Source organism: Netta rufina (genome assembly GCF_964035555.1).
Source record: "Netta rufina genome assembly, chromosome: 19".
Classification (NCBI taxonomy): Eukaryota; Metazoa; Chordata; class Aves; order Anseriformes; family Anatidae; genus Netta; species Netta rufina.
The window spans coordinates 6214290-6232339 of NC_140143.1; the positions used below are offsets into that span (position 1 = coordinate 6214290).

Below are 18050 nucleotides of genomic sequence, written 5' to 3' on the forward strand. Positions count from 1 at the left end.
TTACACACAGAGACCAGTGCTGGCCGTAGTTTTTTGAGTACATGACACAAAACTTCTTTCTCTGTGACTAGAAAAGGAACTATTGCTGCACATTCCTTTACTTTCCATAGAACTCCTCTACAGGATGAGCTAATGGCCCAGTGACAGCATTTATGTTGATTTAACAAGCATGATACCAGAAAACGTAGTTCTGCAAACAGCCACGGACAGCAGTGTCTCAAACTGTTAGCCAGTTTTTCAGGGATTGAGGACAGAAGGTTGAAGTGTAGATCAGAACTTGTCACATCAGGAACATTTTTGGCAGATTCTCAGCTCACCTCCACATTTCATAGTCACTCTCAGAATTACAATGTAGGATGCAAACACTAACTCAAGGTGTTGACAGAAGTTGTTTGGTGTTTGAAAAGAAGGTTACAGATGACTTCAAGGTTAAGAAACAATAAATAAATACCATCATTTTACAGATTGATTCTCCAGTGTTCCATTACTCAACTTTAATACATCTCACAGATGTAAGGTGTTGTATTTTTTCATGGTGGCGTGGGGTTTTTTTGGCATTTATGTGTTGTAATATTAACTTTCCAGAGTGTAAAAGCTGATGTATTAAGATTATTCCACCTCAATAACTGGGCAGAAATAAATCTCTTAGAATTCTCAAAGAACGTGCTCACAGGCTCCTCTGCTTTCTCCAAATGTGCACTTGAACCCGTCACTGAGATGAAAGGCTAATAACCATTGCAATGGGGGAGACAACTTTTTTCACATATGCAAGTAAAAAAAAAAAAGTACACTTTAATATGATCCAGAAACATATTTACCTTTGTATAAAAGTTTAAAAAGAATCCACAATGTCACATTGTAACTATTTTTAGTTTTTCATAAATGTCCAGTTTGCAATAAAGTATATTTGGAAATGAAGTCTTCCACCTGATCTCCCTGCAACATCTTCACAGCTCGCCAGTGAATACTCCCACAGTTTTCTGGTTTGCCTTGGGGATGGCTTAGTTCCTCTTTGATATAATCCAGCCAGAGATCTTAAAATGAAAAAAAAAAAAAAGTTATGGTTAGATTTTGATTTGATATTATTTAACAAACATACTAAACCTAACCAAGAAATGCTCCTTTTATAAGTGTTCTTGGTCTTAATGCAATGAGGTTTGTCAAACCTCTTCCCCTCAGTCCCTTGCAGTCCAAACGTCTGGGTTCTGCTCCCAGGTGGAACAGAAATAACAAAACCCTTTAGCAGCAGCTTCCTATAGCATCAGGGAAATAGACCTATTTAACTTCTTAAAAGGCATACTGCAAAAATCCTGATTATAAAAACACAGCTCCATACTTTTCACAAATGTAAATTAAAGGTGATATGCATCTCTTATTCCGGGCCAATGTTCAAAACTATTATTTGCTAGTAATTCTGCTGAAGCTAGACTACCATAAACAAAGGCCCCGGACTGCAAGTGTAGTGTCACTGCAGTGTCACACACTTAAGGGCACAGAAGAATTAAGCTCCACTCTGCATGACAGTAATCACAAGGACAGAACAAACAACTATTTTTGTTCAAACTGACAGAAATAAAGGAGGCAGCACTGAACTGAAAAGACAAAAATCCCTTACCAGAATCCGTTGAACCAAACTCTCTCAAGGCACGTTCGTAGTATTCTCTCAGATGAAGCATTTTGCAGGATTCCTTACAAAGGAAGGTATTAAAAGACCGTTTATTTTCACAGAAGTGAATCTGCAGCTTGATTAGATTCTTACAAAGTAAAAGAGTCATGGTAATTATACATACCCACACGTTGCCAAAGATTAGTTACCATGGAATTTGGTTTTGCATTATATGCTATGAATCAACTTTGAAAGACAAATACGAACCAATTACAAACTAATAACACTACTCTTAAGCCCTTAATTTTACATCAAAGTTGGAAGTGTATTTTACAAATACAAGGTGCTAGTTGGATCTTCAGCAACTTACTTGCTCCTTTTCAATTTGAATCATCTTCCTGAAGAAGTCAAGTGAAAGTGGACGATTTTCATGTAGGCTAAAGTAAAAACAGAAATAACTTTAAACCTTATGCCTTTTACAATTTGCCCTAGAATAATCAGATTTAAAGTTTTTGTTACCTGGTAAAGACTCTTTTTACTTTCTTATAACCACCATTCCTATAAGCCCAGTCGAGATATTTTTCTTTCATAGTCACAGATTCAGCAGGAGCTGTGGCATTCAAGGATCTCTGCAAGTTAAAGAGAACCAACTACAATTAAAAGGCAACAAGGAAGAAGAAATTGAACAGTACCTTCTAATTAGATATCTGACATGCAGCAGATCTCATGAGACAAAGTACTGACAAAGGCACCCTGAATGATGTCTGAAAAACAGTATTATGTAAAACAACCAATATTTTTTGAACTAGAATATTAGTTGTAATCTAAAATACATTTATTTTTCCATAATCCATGCAGCTGGCATTTAGCATTCCTCTATCATCCTTCATGCAGAGGGTTTTACAATGCTCTGCAAACAACCGAATTTAAGCTTTCACTGGAAATAAGTGTTATATGCTGTAAATAGAAAAGAAAAAAAAATGCCAGGCAAATAACACATGTTTTGCCCTCAGCGATTTAGAAAATTTACAGTGGGATTCAAATCCCTGTTTTGTTCTCAAGTCCTCTGCAACAAAGCTGACATTTTCACACAGATTGGAAAATGCTCTTTTTTGTGTTCAGACAGACATCTGAAAATACTGCAAAAATTCCAGATCATGAAGTAAGAGCCCATCAATAGTTGTGCTTACAAACATCTAGATGTCTTTGAAGCATGGGGATGACATATGTGCTTATGAGCTCACATTCAGCTGACTCTTGGTAACAGTTTTACTTGAAATGTTTTGATATCAACAAATCCACAAAGGAACTGCAGTATAAGGCACTTGTTAAATGCTCCATCCACACACAGTTCCTGTTTACTTACATATGGTCATAAAAACATTTCTATTAGCTTAGTACCTGGTAGAGAGCTTCTGTGTCTTGCTTGCTATTTGTGCCTTCACTCCATTCCACCCAGAGGGTCCATAATGGCAAAGTGCCCTACAAGGTAAGCAGAGAAATCAACTGATTAGAATACAGTAACTCAGATTGATTTACAGAAACAGATAGCAACACATCTACCAGGTTTTACATCACAACTGCTGTAAAAACTCTCTAGGGAACCTGCTTTGGCAAGAGGGTTGGATGTGACAATCTGTTGAGGTCCCTTCCAACCCCTACAATTTTGTGATTCTGCAAACTGTCCTTTAGATACAGCTTTTAGAAAGACAACTTTGGACTCACACTGAAATCACTTCTCGTCTCCTCCCTAACTTACAGGGCAAATACTGCTTAGATGGACAGCTGCTAGACAGGTTGCTGGGGATGTGAGACGAATTCTTATGTATCACAAAGCACTGGAGTACAAAGGTAACTTCTGAGAATAGGAAAGAAAAGGAACATATCACCTGCTTGCTTCCTCTCATCTTTCCACATGGCCATAGTTTGAAATGTAACAGCAAATAAGCAGGTAGCTAATTTAAGGCTTGTCACCCCCAAACAAACAATGCATCAGGACAGTGATGAAAGGAAACACTTTTCAAGACACAAATACCAGCATGCAAAAAAAAAAAAAAAAAAAAAAAAAAAAAGCATGCAAAATATCACCTCTGAGCGTTCAAACTGTACAACTTTGAATTTGAAGTTAACCTGCAATTTCTTGATGCTCCCGAATGCAATGTGCATATGAAATGTTAAACTCTTATTTTTGACTTTAAAAGCTGTTAGGGGTTGTGTATGCCTTGTGAAGGAAAAAAATGTTTCAAGTGTTAGAGGTTTCCTGCTCAAGACTTAATGCATTCAAGTCCATAAAAGCACCACAGACCTTAGATTTCAAGTGCTTAAAGGCTTCTTCAAAACACTGGGTCACATTGTCATTCTTCAGTTGGATCAACACCTGCAGCCTCATCTGCCACATTTCTGCTGACAGGCTGAAGCGCTTAGTTGCATCTTCTGCCACCTCTGTAGCCTTCTCGGAAAGGTTGGACTCCAGTAATAGTTGAAGCTAAAAAAAAATTTAAAAATAAATAAATAGCAGATGCAGCTCATCACACGAGATTAGTAGTATTTTGTTAAAAGCAAGGCCTTGCACACAATATTGCCCACTTTACTAGCTACGCAAAGTGGCAGTTTTAGGCATGCATCAATGCAGGACAGTGTCCCAGTCTATTCTTCCGTATTAACTCTTACCCACTGCTTATAGAGAGATTCTGGCAGCAAACTGGACTCATGCGCTTTGCTGAACACACTTAGTGTCCTCTCCAGTCTCTAGACAGAGAACAAAAAGTAAAGAAAATAGGCATTATTCCTTCATATACAAGATCCCAGCATTACCAGAAGCCCAGTGGATTTGTGTATCAAAACATCACTGAAATTCAATAAAAGTTATAAGTCTAATGCTTTATGTGCCCACGTACATTACAAGATAAAGGTGGAATTTAAGCATTTGAATTACACCTCCTCTTTAAGGAGCAAAAGAACAACGAAGCAATGTTCTTTTACTGTATTAAAAGGGAACATAACCACAAAGGATGATTACAAAAGGATGATTTGCACTCTTAGCAACTTCCATCCAAGGAGCTTGCAGTACTTTACTGACAAGCCTGGTTTATGCCTGGTGTATTCATGTTCAGACAGGCCACATGTAAGCCCAACAGTAAAATTGACTCCATCAGATGGAGACTAAGTTATTTTTAATCACAGCCACTTGTCTCTATTTCTGATAAAAAAAAAATCAAATACACTTACTCCTTGTCTGAAAGATTATATAGGTCAGTAAAAATAGTCTTGTTTTGTTACTATGATTTCCTAATGACCTTTTTACCTTTTGCTTTAATTCTTCACTGTTGGTTTTCCTGTTACATCTCTCTAAGCAAAGAGTGATGTAGCATTTCCACATGTCCTCTGTAGAATGAAAGGCATAGTATCACGCTTCATTGAATCACAACAGTAAACACAAATATTTGTCTTTAAGGTAAAGAATAGAGAGAATCCAAGCACTAAATGCTAATGCCATTTTTGTTTTAATATTACACTGTACAAGAAGCCCTGCATTTAAAACATTAACGTTTCAAAATGACTTCCCAGTATAAGCTGCAGTCCCTAATTCTTTCTAAACATCATCAAGCTCTTAGTTCAGCTGAGGCTTCCACAAATGCTGTCCCAATTAATGTTCAGTGCACCCTTTGCTTGTAGTTTTCAATGGGCCTGCAGGAGTGACAACACTCTCAGGCAGCTGAGAAAATCCTTTGTCTGTCTGACCCCAAAGGCTAAATTAGCAGCAAGTTTGAGTCTACTCCATGCCAGTATCCTGATAGACTTCTTTGAGAATAAGGACAATGACAGATGATGAAGTTGGATATCCCTTCCACTGGCAACTCAAAAGCATTGCTTACTCACGGCTAACCAACAACGAACTTCATTTTATCTACAGGTTTCCTTTATTCAGGAAACTTTATTTACGATTCCCAAACCTCTGTTCATCTGTCTAGATGTCAGTTTCTATTCTCCTAATCAATTAAGTCACATTAATGTTACAAGTAAGCAACAAAAAACACTTTGTTAAGCAATTCTTTCAAGACCATAGATGCATTTGAAAATAACCTGAATAACACATAAAAATGGATCTTGAACTGCATCTAAAAGCTGCCTGCATCCTCCAAGGTATGGTAGAGCCTGCCAACAATTCCTTCAAAGCTTTCACAGTATACAGTATGCTAAAATACCAGGAAAAACAGATGTTAAAATGAAGGCAGAATATTTCACCTGTGGGGACAGCTGTCACAGCCTCTTCAAAGACTGCACAGCACCGTTCCTCCCTCTGGGTCATTTCGGATACTTTCATCTGTTTTGTAGTGGGTTCTGTGGACTTCAGGGACCCCAGACCCAGCTCTCGACGGGCCATGTAGTCCCACGTAAGAGGATCATCGGCATATTCAGTCTGCAAACTAATAAGCCATGTCTGTAACACCTCTGTACAACCAACGTTCTTGTACAAGTATGTTTAAAAGGGTTGTTGCATTGGTATCATGTATAGAAATGCACTCGATTTCTAAACAGTCAAATGTTAGAAAAAAATTTACCTTTCAACATGAAAAATATTAGTTTGTTTATTTTAATATATGTATTCTCCAATAGCATGAACTAGACTGGCATTTCCAGAGACACCTTTCTTTTAAGAGAATAACAACTGGGGAAGCCAAAGATACAGAACCACGAAGTAAACCAGAAATTCCATGGTTCCTACACTTAAGTTAGGGAAACAACTGTTTGAATAATTCAGTGACAACTGTATTTCATCTGCATTTTTCTTAGCAGGTTTTCAAATCCTATCCTGAAGTCAGATACAAGCATTTTTTTGTAAAGAGTATGCATGCCTCAGACACTTTGCTTTTCTTGAAGTATTTCAAATACACCTTAACGCCTTAGATTTTTATTTTCCTAGAGGAACAGCCTTTAGTCATTAACCTCTAAGCTCACTATTAATTAGGGAAGTAATAAGAGCGTGCATGTTAAAAAAAAAAAAAAAAAGCTCACCTTTCAAGAATTTCTTTTTGCAAATCTTGGGTAAAATCAAAGAGCTTTGCAATAGAAAGCACAGCCAGATGGAACTCAACACCTATAAACCAAGAGGGGAAAAATGGTACCAAGTAGAATTATTACATCCCATTACATACTTTGTATTTTTGTATCTTCGTAAGCTTTTTTCAAGGCACAGATACCATTTAAGTCTTCAGACAAATACTCTTTTCTGCAAGTCTCAGTATTCAAGCCATATGGTAAGCCATATGTTACTATGTTAATTGCCTGACTGGATTCTTCATGATTTCATATTGGCCCATGACAAAAAGATGTCATGAGAGGCAGGACACTCCAGATTCCAAGGTGATAAACTAGTCCTGTCCTCTGACATGCCAACAGATCCTTCCAGCTTAGTTCCACTTGCCTACCAGCACCTGCTCTACACCTTCATTCAGTTCTTCCAAGAAAACACAGAACAGCTCCAAGCACAGCACAAGCCTCTTCAAAATTGCACACAGTATGTCAATGAACTACATCCATCCACCTTGTATCTTGCTAACTTATCTCTGAGAATGCCAGGTAACATGACTTGACCTATGACTTCACAGCAAATCACTATCAATCATTACTCACCACCTTACCTTCAGGTGTTTACAAATCATTTATATGCCTATTTATTCCACTATTTCTGCAGGAATTTAAATTAAGCCAACTCTTTCTCTAGTTTGCTCTAATATCCTCTTTTTCCCCTTTACTTTTCAATATCATTATTATATTATGTCTGTTGCCTTCTAAAACATCTTCATCTGTCATGATTTCTCAAAGATACCTGCTACTACTTTGCAGCTATTTCAGCCAATTTTCTTAATAAAATGGGTGAATTTTACTAAGTCTGGTTAATTTAATTTAAAATCACCTAACCTGTTTTATTATTAGTTTGATTTTTTTCTTCCTTGTCACTACTGCTAACTGGTTAGTTGTGATCTAGTGTTCAGCAGAAAACAAACAAACAAACAAACAAAAACAACAACAACAAAAACTTTCTAAATAATTCTAAACTATCTTCCCTTCATATTTTTAAACAAACAAGTTTTGAGACTGTAAGCCCAGAACCTATGCCACTTCAGTCCAAAAGTTGTTGTACTGGAAGAGGTGTCAGCATGCAGAACAGTTGTGAAATCAGAACAAATTACTTCTGTTCATTTATAGTTTGGCATTATCTAGGCATCCTGAAAAAGATGTTATATTTGAAAATTTGTATGTGTGTATACTGGAACTAATCCTATTTGCAGAATCAACTGGAGAACTGACATTTTCCTTAGTACAAGAAACGTTAAATCACCTTTAATTTTCTGAGCAGCATCCCTGTAGATTATGCGAGCCAGCTCCCCATTAAGAATCTCTTCAGAATAATTGAATTCCCCCTGCAATATCAAGTATAACATTGTTGAAAAAAAACTTTTCCTTCCTCAGCTACCATTTTTGCAAATGTGGAAAAAAATATCAGAAAAAGATATTAATTTTTATCTTCACCTAAATCCATCTTAATCTATAATTTGCCCAAACCAACCATACTGAAGTAAGAGAAAAAAAAATTACTTTAAAAATAAAAAAATCACTTTAAATATTCCTTTCCAGAAATGACTACTAACTTTCAAACTGGGCGACATAACAAAAGACTTTACAAATATAAATTAAAAACAAAGCATAAAGTATTTGAGCTGAGCATCAACCAACACTCAAAAAGTTTAACACAGGCACAGGGCATGAAAAAAAAACTTTCCCTAAGCTGTCCTCAAATTGTTATGTAGACCCCATAAAAATGTATCACACTTTCCAATGTGTGATACGTAACCAGACAGTATCTCAAATTTAGGGGACCCACCAAGTCCATCTTGGCTTGTTCAAATTCTTTCTTTTCCTTCCTCTGTTTTTCAGCATTCATCAGCTCCATTCTGAAATACTGCAAGAAAGAGAATAAAAAGATGGGAGGTATGGAGACAGGGTGGATAAAGCATAAAATGCATTAAGTCCGCAAACATGAAGAAAAACAAGCTCTGTGAAGCTATAAATCATGTCTTGCCAATATCCCACACGTGTTTGAGAGCCTTGCTTTATAAAGATTTGTGCATATAGCCATCTGCTGTATATACTCAGACATTTCACACATTCAGAAATTCCAATTTTCTAGTCATTCTTTAAACCTTAACTTGCCCTCAAAGAAAAGCATGCTCCCTACCAAACACTAGGGATGCCAAATCTAAATCAGAGAATACAAAATCCTCAATTTGCAAACATAAGTACAAGATTTGCTGAAACAGAACCAAAAAAAAAAAATGATGCATGTTACCAATACAAAGTATTTTTCATCTATTTTTAAATCTTTTTGACATTCCCCCCACTGGTGGAAAAAGTTTTCACCAGCCTGATATGAGAAATCTGCTGGATTGATTTGCTTCAACTAATCAAATAACTTCTCATAGAAGAAAATCACAAACTCACCTCTTGATAAAGTTTTGGACACTCTGGATGGAAGCGCAAAGCACGAAGGAACAAGTGCCTTGCACTTTCTGATGAGAGTCGTGTCTCCATTTCCCATTTTGCTGCCATAATCCACAGTGCTGCAACAGAAGATGAATGAATGAATGAATTCGTTTTAATGCAAAGCAAGTGGCTGATCACAAGAACCCATTTTGAAGCTATTATCCAGAATGTACAAGTTGTTTTTTTCAATGTAGCTACCCCTGATGCCTGAGCTTAACTATGGAACAGGACTGATGATCTCTCATATTAAGACCAAGTTAAATGAGACTAAAAGCTAAGCAGATCCAGGAAGCTTAATCTAGCATAGCTACAAATTCAGTGATATATGGTCATGTCTTCAATCCTAAAAAGCAGCCAAAAGTATTCAACAAGTGCCTCTGAAACACCTACCAAAACCCCAATCTACTTGGGGGACTGTCATTCAAAGCACATGGGCTCCCACTTCACATCACCTTTTGATTATTCAGCACAACCTCTACCAGAGACCTTTTCTCTGACATTGCAACAAGGCAAAGAAAAGAGAACAGGAACTTTTACCCCAATAGCTTGAACTGAAATCTATTAAAAACTTGAAACAAATGCTATACAGCCTATACAGAGTCATTTGAATAGCATTCACCACTGCTTTATTTACCTGGTTTATTGGAATGAATAGCCAACATGGTAGAAAACACTTTGCTAAGCTGATGTTTTGCATTCTGTATAAAACAAACAAACAAAAAAAAGTTTTGTTTTATCCACTCCAGTACCAAACTGAGCCAACCAAAGTTTTAGTATGAAAGGTTACTAGTTGCAATGCAATTGTACCAGAAAAGACACTTCTCTACTATTTAACTTTGGTATAAAGTTTTTCTACATGTATAATATTGACCTGCTTTCAAATGTTACCAGAGAGCATTAGCACAGTTAACTCAAACCTTCTGGACTTAGACAACTAACACAGGTGTTGCTTAAGTCACAAATCCATAGCCCCACTGACCACTTCTAAGGTAAAGACTGCATTTTTCCTTGGCCACTTGCATTGCTATAACAAGATCAACTTTTCAGTACAGGAAGGAAAATGAATGCTAGAATGACATGAAGACTTGCATGGAGAAGTTTATAAAGTATTAAACTGCCAATATTACACTTCTTAGCATATCGACTACAAAAAATGTTCGGAACAAAAGCAGAATTCATAGGCAGGTGATTCATTCATTCCAGAGAAAGGATAACCATGGTTATGATGCTCTTAAACCAACGATACTCTAGATTCGACGCAATCAGAAACCATCAAATTTCATACTAATTCATCTGAGTCAGAATGTGCACTTAGATCACTGAAATTCCCAGGCAGCTCCAACTATAACATTAAAATGATTTCAGTACTACAGGATGTTGCAGAAAAAATTGTTCCCTATCTTGTAACACAAGCTCCAGATGCCTGACTGAGCAGTAATCCAATACCTTGAATCAATAGGATAAGCATTTTGAAAACTCACCCACTGCTTGCAAAATGCAACATGTGACAGCCAAAGCTGAACATCTTCCTGGTGGAAATGCAAGGGAGAGAGAATCAACTTTACAAGTAAGTACAAACTCACTTTTTCACATTGAAAAGCAAACAATATGCACTTGGTACAACCACTTAGCATGCGGAGAGAACGAATTTTGAATCCCAAATTCACTTTTTTTTCCTGGATTTTAAAATTCCTGCAAAACATCTGAAGAAAACCAACTTTCCATCTCAATATACACCCTTTGCTGAACTTAATAGAGAACTCACTGTAATAATTCCTTCAATACATCACTTAGGTTTTACCCTAAGAGGTATCACAACAGTCTTTGCCCAAAGCAAGTTAAAGTTCTTTTAATTCCATTTCTAGTCCTTTCAAGCAGATACACAAAACTTGCACAGCAATATATGCCTCAAGACAGATGACGACTAATGACTGAAAAAGACAAAATATACAAAAAACGTTTGATGTGAATGATCTACTTCTAGGACACTGCTAACTGTAAGACCAAACCTCTGCTTTGTTCTTGCTATTACTCTCCTTTGTATTATTGAAAATTTTTGACAGCAGTGATATTTAGATTCATTTTTTACATCACAACATGCCAAAAGGGTGTTTTTCAACCTGTCACCATAAATGAAAGAAACAAACTTACTTTCCATTTTCCTGTGGCACGTTTGAAGAGGCTGTGGACCCTATGCACAATAGAGCTTTCAATTTCTTCCTTCTTAAATGAATATCCAATGCGCTAGAAGAAAAAAGTATTGTTTTTATTGCACTAGAAAATTCGGTGCATAGCATTTTGCATTCTAAAGAACTGTCAAACTTACTGCTCTTCTTTTCTTGATCAGTTCCAGCAGGTTAATTTCGTACTAGAGTGGAGAGAAAAAGCATTGAAAAGCAAATTAAAAGACACGTAATAGTAAAGAAAAAAATCCAGATGGAGTACTTTATAGCTAGTCACACAGACAATACAAATTGCATCCAGGAAAACATAAGCAAAGATTTTGTGGTCAGACCACTACTTTTCTAAGGCTGCCTAAAAGTAAATTTAAACATCTTTATTACACATTACATGTATATTCCAGACTTGAGCTGTTGGCAACCCACTCATTCCTAGAATTATAATCCACAATCCAAATTCCTGACGCTACAGAAGAAGTTTTACACATATAGACAATTTGCAGAGCACATCAGGGAACTGTGATCTCTGCATCCCTGGAGAGAAAAGCAGCTCTGTAAAAGAGTCATGACACAGACGAAGTCTCTCTCATACCAAACAGATGCCAACTCCTGGCTATGTTTCATTCTCAGGTGTGCCTTTAAAGAGTCCGCACCCATAGAATCATCACAGAATCATAGAATGGTTTGGGGGGGAAGGGGCCTGCCTTAAAGACCACCTAGTTCCAACCTCCCTGCCATGGGCAGTGATGCCATCTACCAGACCAGGCTGCACAAAGCGCCATCCAGCCTGGCCCTGCAGACTTCCAGGGATGGAGCATCCACAGCTTCTCTGGGCAGCCTGTTCCAGTGCTTTATCTTCCTTGTAATAAATAATTTCTTCCTTATATCTAATCTAAACCTGCTCTTTTTAGTTTAGAGCCATTACTCCGTGCCCTAACAAACCATTTACGATTGAATACTGCCAGCCAAGGGAGAAGAGGCTTCAAAGAACAGCAGATAACTACAAAACTTCCTAGCCCCTTACAGGGCTGGATCTACACGACCTAGCACGCTGTGCCACCCGGCAGAGCCCACCTGAATATAATTGACAAAATCCTCCTTCCGAAGAGCTCTCCGCTGGATCTTGTACTCCAGAGCCGAGGCCTTCCTGAGGACAGCCCTGCGGGAAGGAGACGATCAGCACTCCGCAGCCCGGCCGCCGCGCTCCCCACGGCTCAGGCCGGGCCGCGGCCCCACCTGATCTCCTTGGGCGTGAAGAGGCCGACCCGCTCCAGCTGCTCTAGCTCCGGGATGCGGTCCTCCAGCCGCTGCTCGATGCGCTCCGCCATGGCGGCAGCAGCCCGGGAACCCCACGCGTGCGCTGAGCCCGGCCCGGCCCGGCCCCAGTTCCGCCCGCTCCGCCCCGCGCCTTCCGGGGCCGCCCCGGCCCCGCTCCCGGCCCCGCTCCTGCCCCCGGGGCCGGCGCTGGGGTCCGGCAAGGCCGGGGACGGGGCGCGGAGAGGCAGAGAATCCGCAGCCAGGGGGCTTGCTGCCTCCAGGGCAAAGGGCCTCTCGCAGGGCGCCTTCCTTCTGAGATGATTTGCAATAAGAAAATCGGGTGGCAGTAAAGTTGTTTCTTAAATGAGAGAAGTCCCAGGAAAATAATAAATAAATAAATCAATAATATGTAAGTGGATAATATTCTTTATGAGAGTTATTTTAAATACCTACCAGCCATAGCAGGAGTTGTCACTTCTGCTGCTGAGTAGATGAGAGATGGAAAAACATTTTTAAAGGTGTGTTCTGCCCTGGTGCAGTGATTACTCCCTAAATGGAGAAAAAGGCAGGAGATGGTTGACTGAAAAAACTGTATTGTGATTTGGGAACACAAGGGGAAGAGACAGTGGACTTGGGGCAAAAGAATTTCTGCCACAACACTTCTTATATATAATAGCCAAGAAAAGGTGTAGGTTATCTTTTGATTTATTACAGCAGAATAGCTTAAAAAGTTTAATGAGCACAGAAAAATGGACTTATGTAAAAAAATAAAACACTTCAAGAACTATTAAGTACAGTGGTCATTTTTTTCACCTGTTATGACTTGGATTTGTGTTAGTTTGTTTTTAATATTGGGCATCAATTCAAAAAATAAAAAAAAAAAAAAAAGAATTTTTGGACAGGTTTAGCAACTTTTCACTCTGACAGGAAATAGTGACACTGTTTTCCACGAAGTGATCAAACAGGAAAGCTACCAGGAAATGCAGAGGCAGCATCCAGTCATAAGATCAAGCCTGACAAGCTGCTGAGTTCAGATCCTCGTGGCCAAAGCAGCTCTGAATCACAGCTGCTTCATGCTCTGCTTACCTCGCAGTGACAACTGCAGTTCCAGATGCAGGCTGTCTGCGCTGGAGATCCCCATGTCTTAACGCTGAACAGCCCAAGCTGTGGCTTTGCATATTACTGTGCTATCAATTCACCTTTACAAATCACAGTACAATTTGCAAAATCCAGCAGCTGCCTCAGAGCAGCTGAGCCTTCTCTGTAAAGGAAGGAGGAAATTCCCACAGCAAGGCTAGGCAGAGGGGTAATTGACACAGCCTTCCCAGTGCAAGCCATCCGCACTTGGCAGGCAAAGCCTTCAGGTTCTCTGGACCTAAATTTCAGTGAGCACCTGCAAATCCTATCGAGTTCAGCATTCAGCAAAGCAGCACAACAAGCTAACCATTCTCAAAGTGGTGGAGTAAGAATACTATTCATCATCATCACTAACACTTTTTAATTATCTTGGTTTTGACTTTTTTGAGATGCACCAGCTTGAACTGACTCTCGTCAGTAAGTCCACGGACTGCTGAAACAGCTTAAGGACAACGAGGCATGAAAAGTGAAGTCGTATTAGCATACTGAATCACTAAGCCAGAATGTGATTAGAAGTACCGTGCTTGATTGTATATCTTCATTTACTTTGACATTTCTGCCTCTGATTGCATGACTTTAGTGTATCAAAGCATTCTGTAAAGCGTATCTGTCATAGTGCACTTAGATCACTACATGTAAATAAGAACACCCCATGCAGTGTAGGAGTTCAAAGCTTAAAGGTAGATGTCAGTCATTACCTGGAAACATCTGGGATATATGATTTCTATCTTCTTGTTTTTCTTTTTCTTTAAGCACTAGGCTCTCCTCTGGATGAAAAACAGCAGTAACTGTGAACAGATACAAACATGATCAACACAGTCTTCCCTTGAACCTTCAAGTTTGCTCACTCTATCAGTCTGAAAACATTTTTGTGATCAACTTTGAGTGTTCTACCAACACCAGTCAGTTAGGAACTTTGAAACAAAAAACAATCAAACAACGTGTTTTAAGACAGGTGATATAGAAGTGTGTGTGCCCTATGGGGCAACAGCGACCGCCACCTTTAAATGTGTCTCCAGGAAAATTCAGTTATATGCACATACCTACCAATGGGTCTTTGACATACGTGGGAGCTATTCACATGCTGTCCCCACACCACTAACAATGTGTGCCCACCAATGCCTTTTGGGGCATTAAATCCCTTGTTAGCACTTGTCAAAGCACCACAATATCATCTGGTAGAAGCATATAGGCGTAGTACAAACCACTCTGCAGGACCCATCACTGTGGGACTTAAAGGAAGAAAGAATGGTGTGCACCAAAACAATAGACTCCCCAGGTTTCTAGTTTAGGGGCCTAGTATTTCCCTCTCAAAACACACACACGGAGTAACAAAAACATTTAAAATACTGAACTTGCTGGTGACCTCATGGGATTATTTATAAGCAAAACAGATCAAAAACAGATCAAAAACATTTTCTGCTCCCTCAGATATCCCTTCTTTCCTGTAAATGGAAAAAGTACAAAAAAAATAAAAAAAATAAACCCTTTCCTTTTCTTCCCCCAGCAAAACAATCCTTAGAACAATTAACATTACAGACTGTCAAAAGTGTTCAAACCAAACTGACAAATGCAGTGAGTGGCAGGCAAGCCCAGCCCAACCCACCCGAACACTGCATGCTGGATTTGTCATGCAAATCAAAATGGAACCTGACATGCTCTTTGTTCATTTTCCTTTCAAAAAATCTACTTTAGATGCCTCCCATGTGCCTTGTTTTGGAAGCTGACATTCCAAATGCATCACTGCAAATTAAGGGAAGGATCCATTACCAATAAAGATGTTGAGATGCAGAGAGTTTCACAAATCCTATTGGGAAGGCTGGAGAGACAACTGCTGCAGCTTGCACCTGTAGGGTCACTCGGTCTGCTCCTACTTCTGCTTTTATGAAGTCTCTTTTGAAAACCTCTGATCAGAAAGTCCTTGCAGGAGAAGTTCTGGCAAGCTGTCACAGCCTAATATTTATAGATTAAAATCTGCAAGAAACAGATATACTGTGAATTAGGAATAAAAACAGTGTTTTTGCTTTACAGCTTGCCTATATTAAAATGCATGAAGGTTAATGTGCATAAGGCAAATATTTAAATGATAAATCAATTTAGATACCTATTTCTGCTGTTTTACTAAATGAGTGCAGAAGCAATTACATTTTTTAGAAGATGCTACTGGATTTGTAGTATGTTACTGTTAACTTACACTATATGAAGATGAATTTTAAACAATGCCAGTTATGTCCTGACCTCATGAAAATAACTGGGAAACTTCCACTGGCTTTAGCTGAACCAGCAGTTCACCCTTAGAAACATATTTTTAACAAAGCCTTCAAAGCATTTACTAGGGATGTGGGGCCTTGGTTTAAAAATATATGAACACATCTGTTAATAAAATAGCCTAGAATTTACTCTTAAAGATAGACTATCCCAAACTTCAGACTACATGAACTTCCCTCGTTTTTTTATTAAAACAATTTACATAATATTTTGGTTTGCATCTGCCAAAATTGGCAATCATCTGCATAAATAGTGGTTTCATCACTACAGTTCTCTGAGCTTCCCAAAATTTCTATTTAAGACTACAATTGGTCAGCTGGGCTATTCTCTATCTACATTAGTATTTGTACCTGTCATGTACATGTGCGTATACAAATGTTAAGTTTCTATTGTGATAGACAAATGCTTGTCTGTATCAGCGCACAGCTTTATTCTTGCAGCTTGTTGGTTGCCCTGCAGCATTATGTTTGAATGCTTCCTAGAATTTCATTCACTCACTTATCTTTTCTTCAACTATGATCAGTTGAAATAAACATAAACATTTTCATTTAATGCCTTAACAGAACTATTATCTGACAATTGACTCTTACACAGAGTCCTTAAAAAAAGGCAAGACCTATGCTTTCTTCTCTGCCTGGGCTTTGAACTTGGATTTTTTATGAATCAGATTTTCTCCTACTCATTTTCAGGCATTCTGTTTCTTTTCAGTTGCCCCAATATTCGAACATCTATACAGAGGGAATTTTCAGTAAAGGGAAACTCTGCCTCTTGAATTGTTTCCTTGCCAATTCACATCTGGTATTCAATACAAGATCCATCTGTTTATTCAGGGTCTGTAGGGGCTTGTACAGTAGTGGATATAAGTATGCCTGTTAATTTGATTTTGTCATTTGACTGGTTAGTAAGTAGTTGAAAGTCTGTCTAAATGCGGCGGGGCAGTTACAACTAGTCAATCATCATCTTCTACTTGATACATCATAATCAAGTGGAATGCCAGTCATATTTCAACAATTTAAAAGTATATCAATCATCACCTACATACTCCCAAACTGTCAACACCATGAAATGTATTGCTTAACGAGCTTTAATATTACTTCTTACACACACATTTCCACTTAGGAGCCTTGCCAGAGCATTGTAGAGCAGAGTCTTGCTAATCTTAAGTTACCTCCCTAACCTGTTTATGTTCAGAGAGGAGATAACACAGCAGCATGGCCTTGGGTGACCTAGCCACATCATAAAGAACAAGGCAGGTAAAAATAGAACTTTGTTAGAGCAAAGCCTTATATCTTTTAAATAGAAAGATGTCAGTTTAATTGAAGCTTGTACTGACATATCAAAGAGCATAAATTATGTCAGATAAAGATTTATTTCTCCATCCCAAAAGTGGGATTAGGATTGGTGTTTTATAATTCTTGGTCACAATTTGCCTCCTGCTGTGTTTCTCATCTCCTTTTGTGGAGCTTTGTCTAGCATGGTAAAAGTACTTTGACCACAGTCATGGCAACAGCCATTAAAACTATTTCTGGAAGTATGGATCATTCAGACTGTAGACTACAGAGCCACAGACGTTGAGCAGCTGTTAGAAAACAAGGTAAATTCTTGTAAATGCAATCCAAAGCAACCTCTAACACACAAAAAAGGAGCAAAGATAATGTTACCTTTTGCATTAAATGTTTATATAAGCTTTCATGCATATGACTTTTGTACACCTGGGCTAACTAGGAAACACTAGGGAAACAGTTTCTGCCATGACCTTATCATTTAAATAATCGCTGATGATTAAAGTCAAAATTTTCATCTTATTAACCAGTACTCAGCTTGGCTGCAAAATAATGAACTGTCTCCCAATAAAACTTAACTCTTACTTAAAGCTAAAACTAAATTATCTGTTAACTATGAAGTTTCATTTTTACTGTCTACTCATATATATAAATATATACTATCTATTCACATATATTTCTTATATATGATTCACATATATTGATCCTCCTTTATTTTTCTTTTTGCCTGATTGAAACTTTTGTTCTTGCACTGTCAACAGACCCAAGAAACCT

General features: G+C 38.3%; 1 protein-coding gene across 1 annotated transcript; it reads right to left on the reverse strand.

Annotated features, from left to right (window-relative positions):
* Positions 1-774: 774 nt before the first annotated feature.
* UTP6 (UTP6 small subunit processome component) lies at positions 775-12701 on the reverse strand. Its single transcript, XM_084298749.1, has 19 exons — positions 12568-12701; positions 12406-12490; positions 11478-11519; positions 11303-11395; positions 10633-10680; positions 9786-9849; positions 9110-9228; positions 8493-8570; positions 7950-8031; positions 6623-6704; positions 5852-6033; positions 4911-4990; positions 4277-4354; positions 3912-4091; positions 3008-3088; positions 2126-2235; positions 1977-2043; positions 1616-1688; positions 775-1034 (listed from the first exon to the last, which is right to left on the reverse strand). The coding sequence occupies exons 1-19, from the start codon at positions 12657-12659 to the stop codon at positions 877-879; spliced, it is 1794 nt and encodes a 597-aa protein (XP_084154875.1). The 5' UTR covers positions 12660-12701; the 3' UTR covers positions 775-876.
* Positions 12702-18050: the final 5349 nt, after the last annotated feature.

Bases quoted from the DNA above. Each gene is read 5' to 3' on its own strand.
- UTP6 (XM_084298749.1), bottom strand. From the start codon at position 12,659: ATGGCGGAGCGCATCGAGCAGCGGCTGGAGGACCGCATCCCGGAGCTA. The intron at 11,396-11,477 runs GTAAGTTTGACA...TTTTTCTTCTAG, and splicing joins TGATCAAGAAAAGAAGAGCA to CGCATTGGATATTCATTTAA. The intron at 6,034-6,622 runs GTGAGCTTTTTT...ATGGCTTATTAG, and splicing joins CAAAAAGAAATTCTTGAAAG to TTTGCAGACTGAATATGCCG.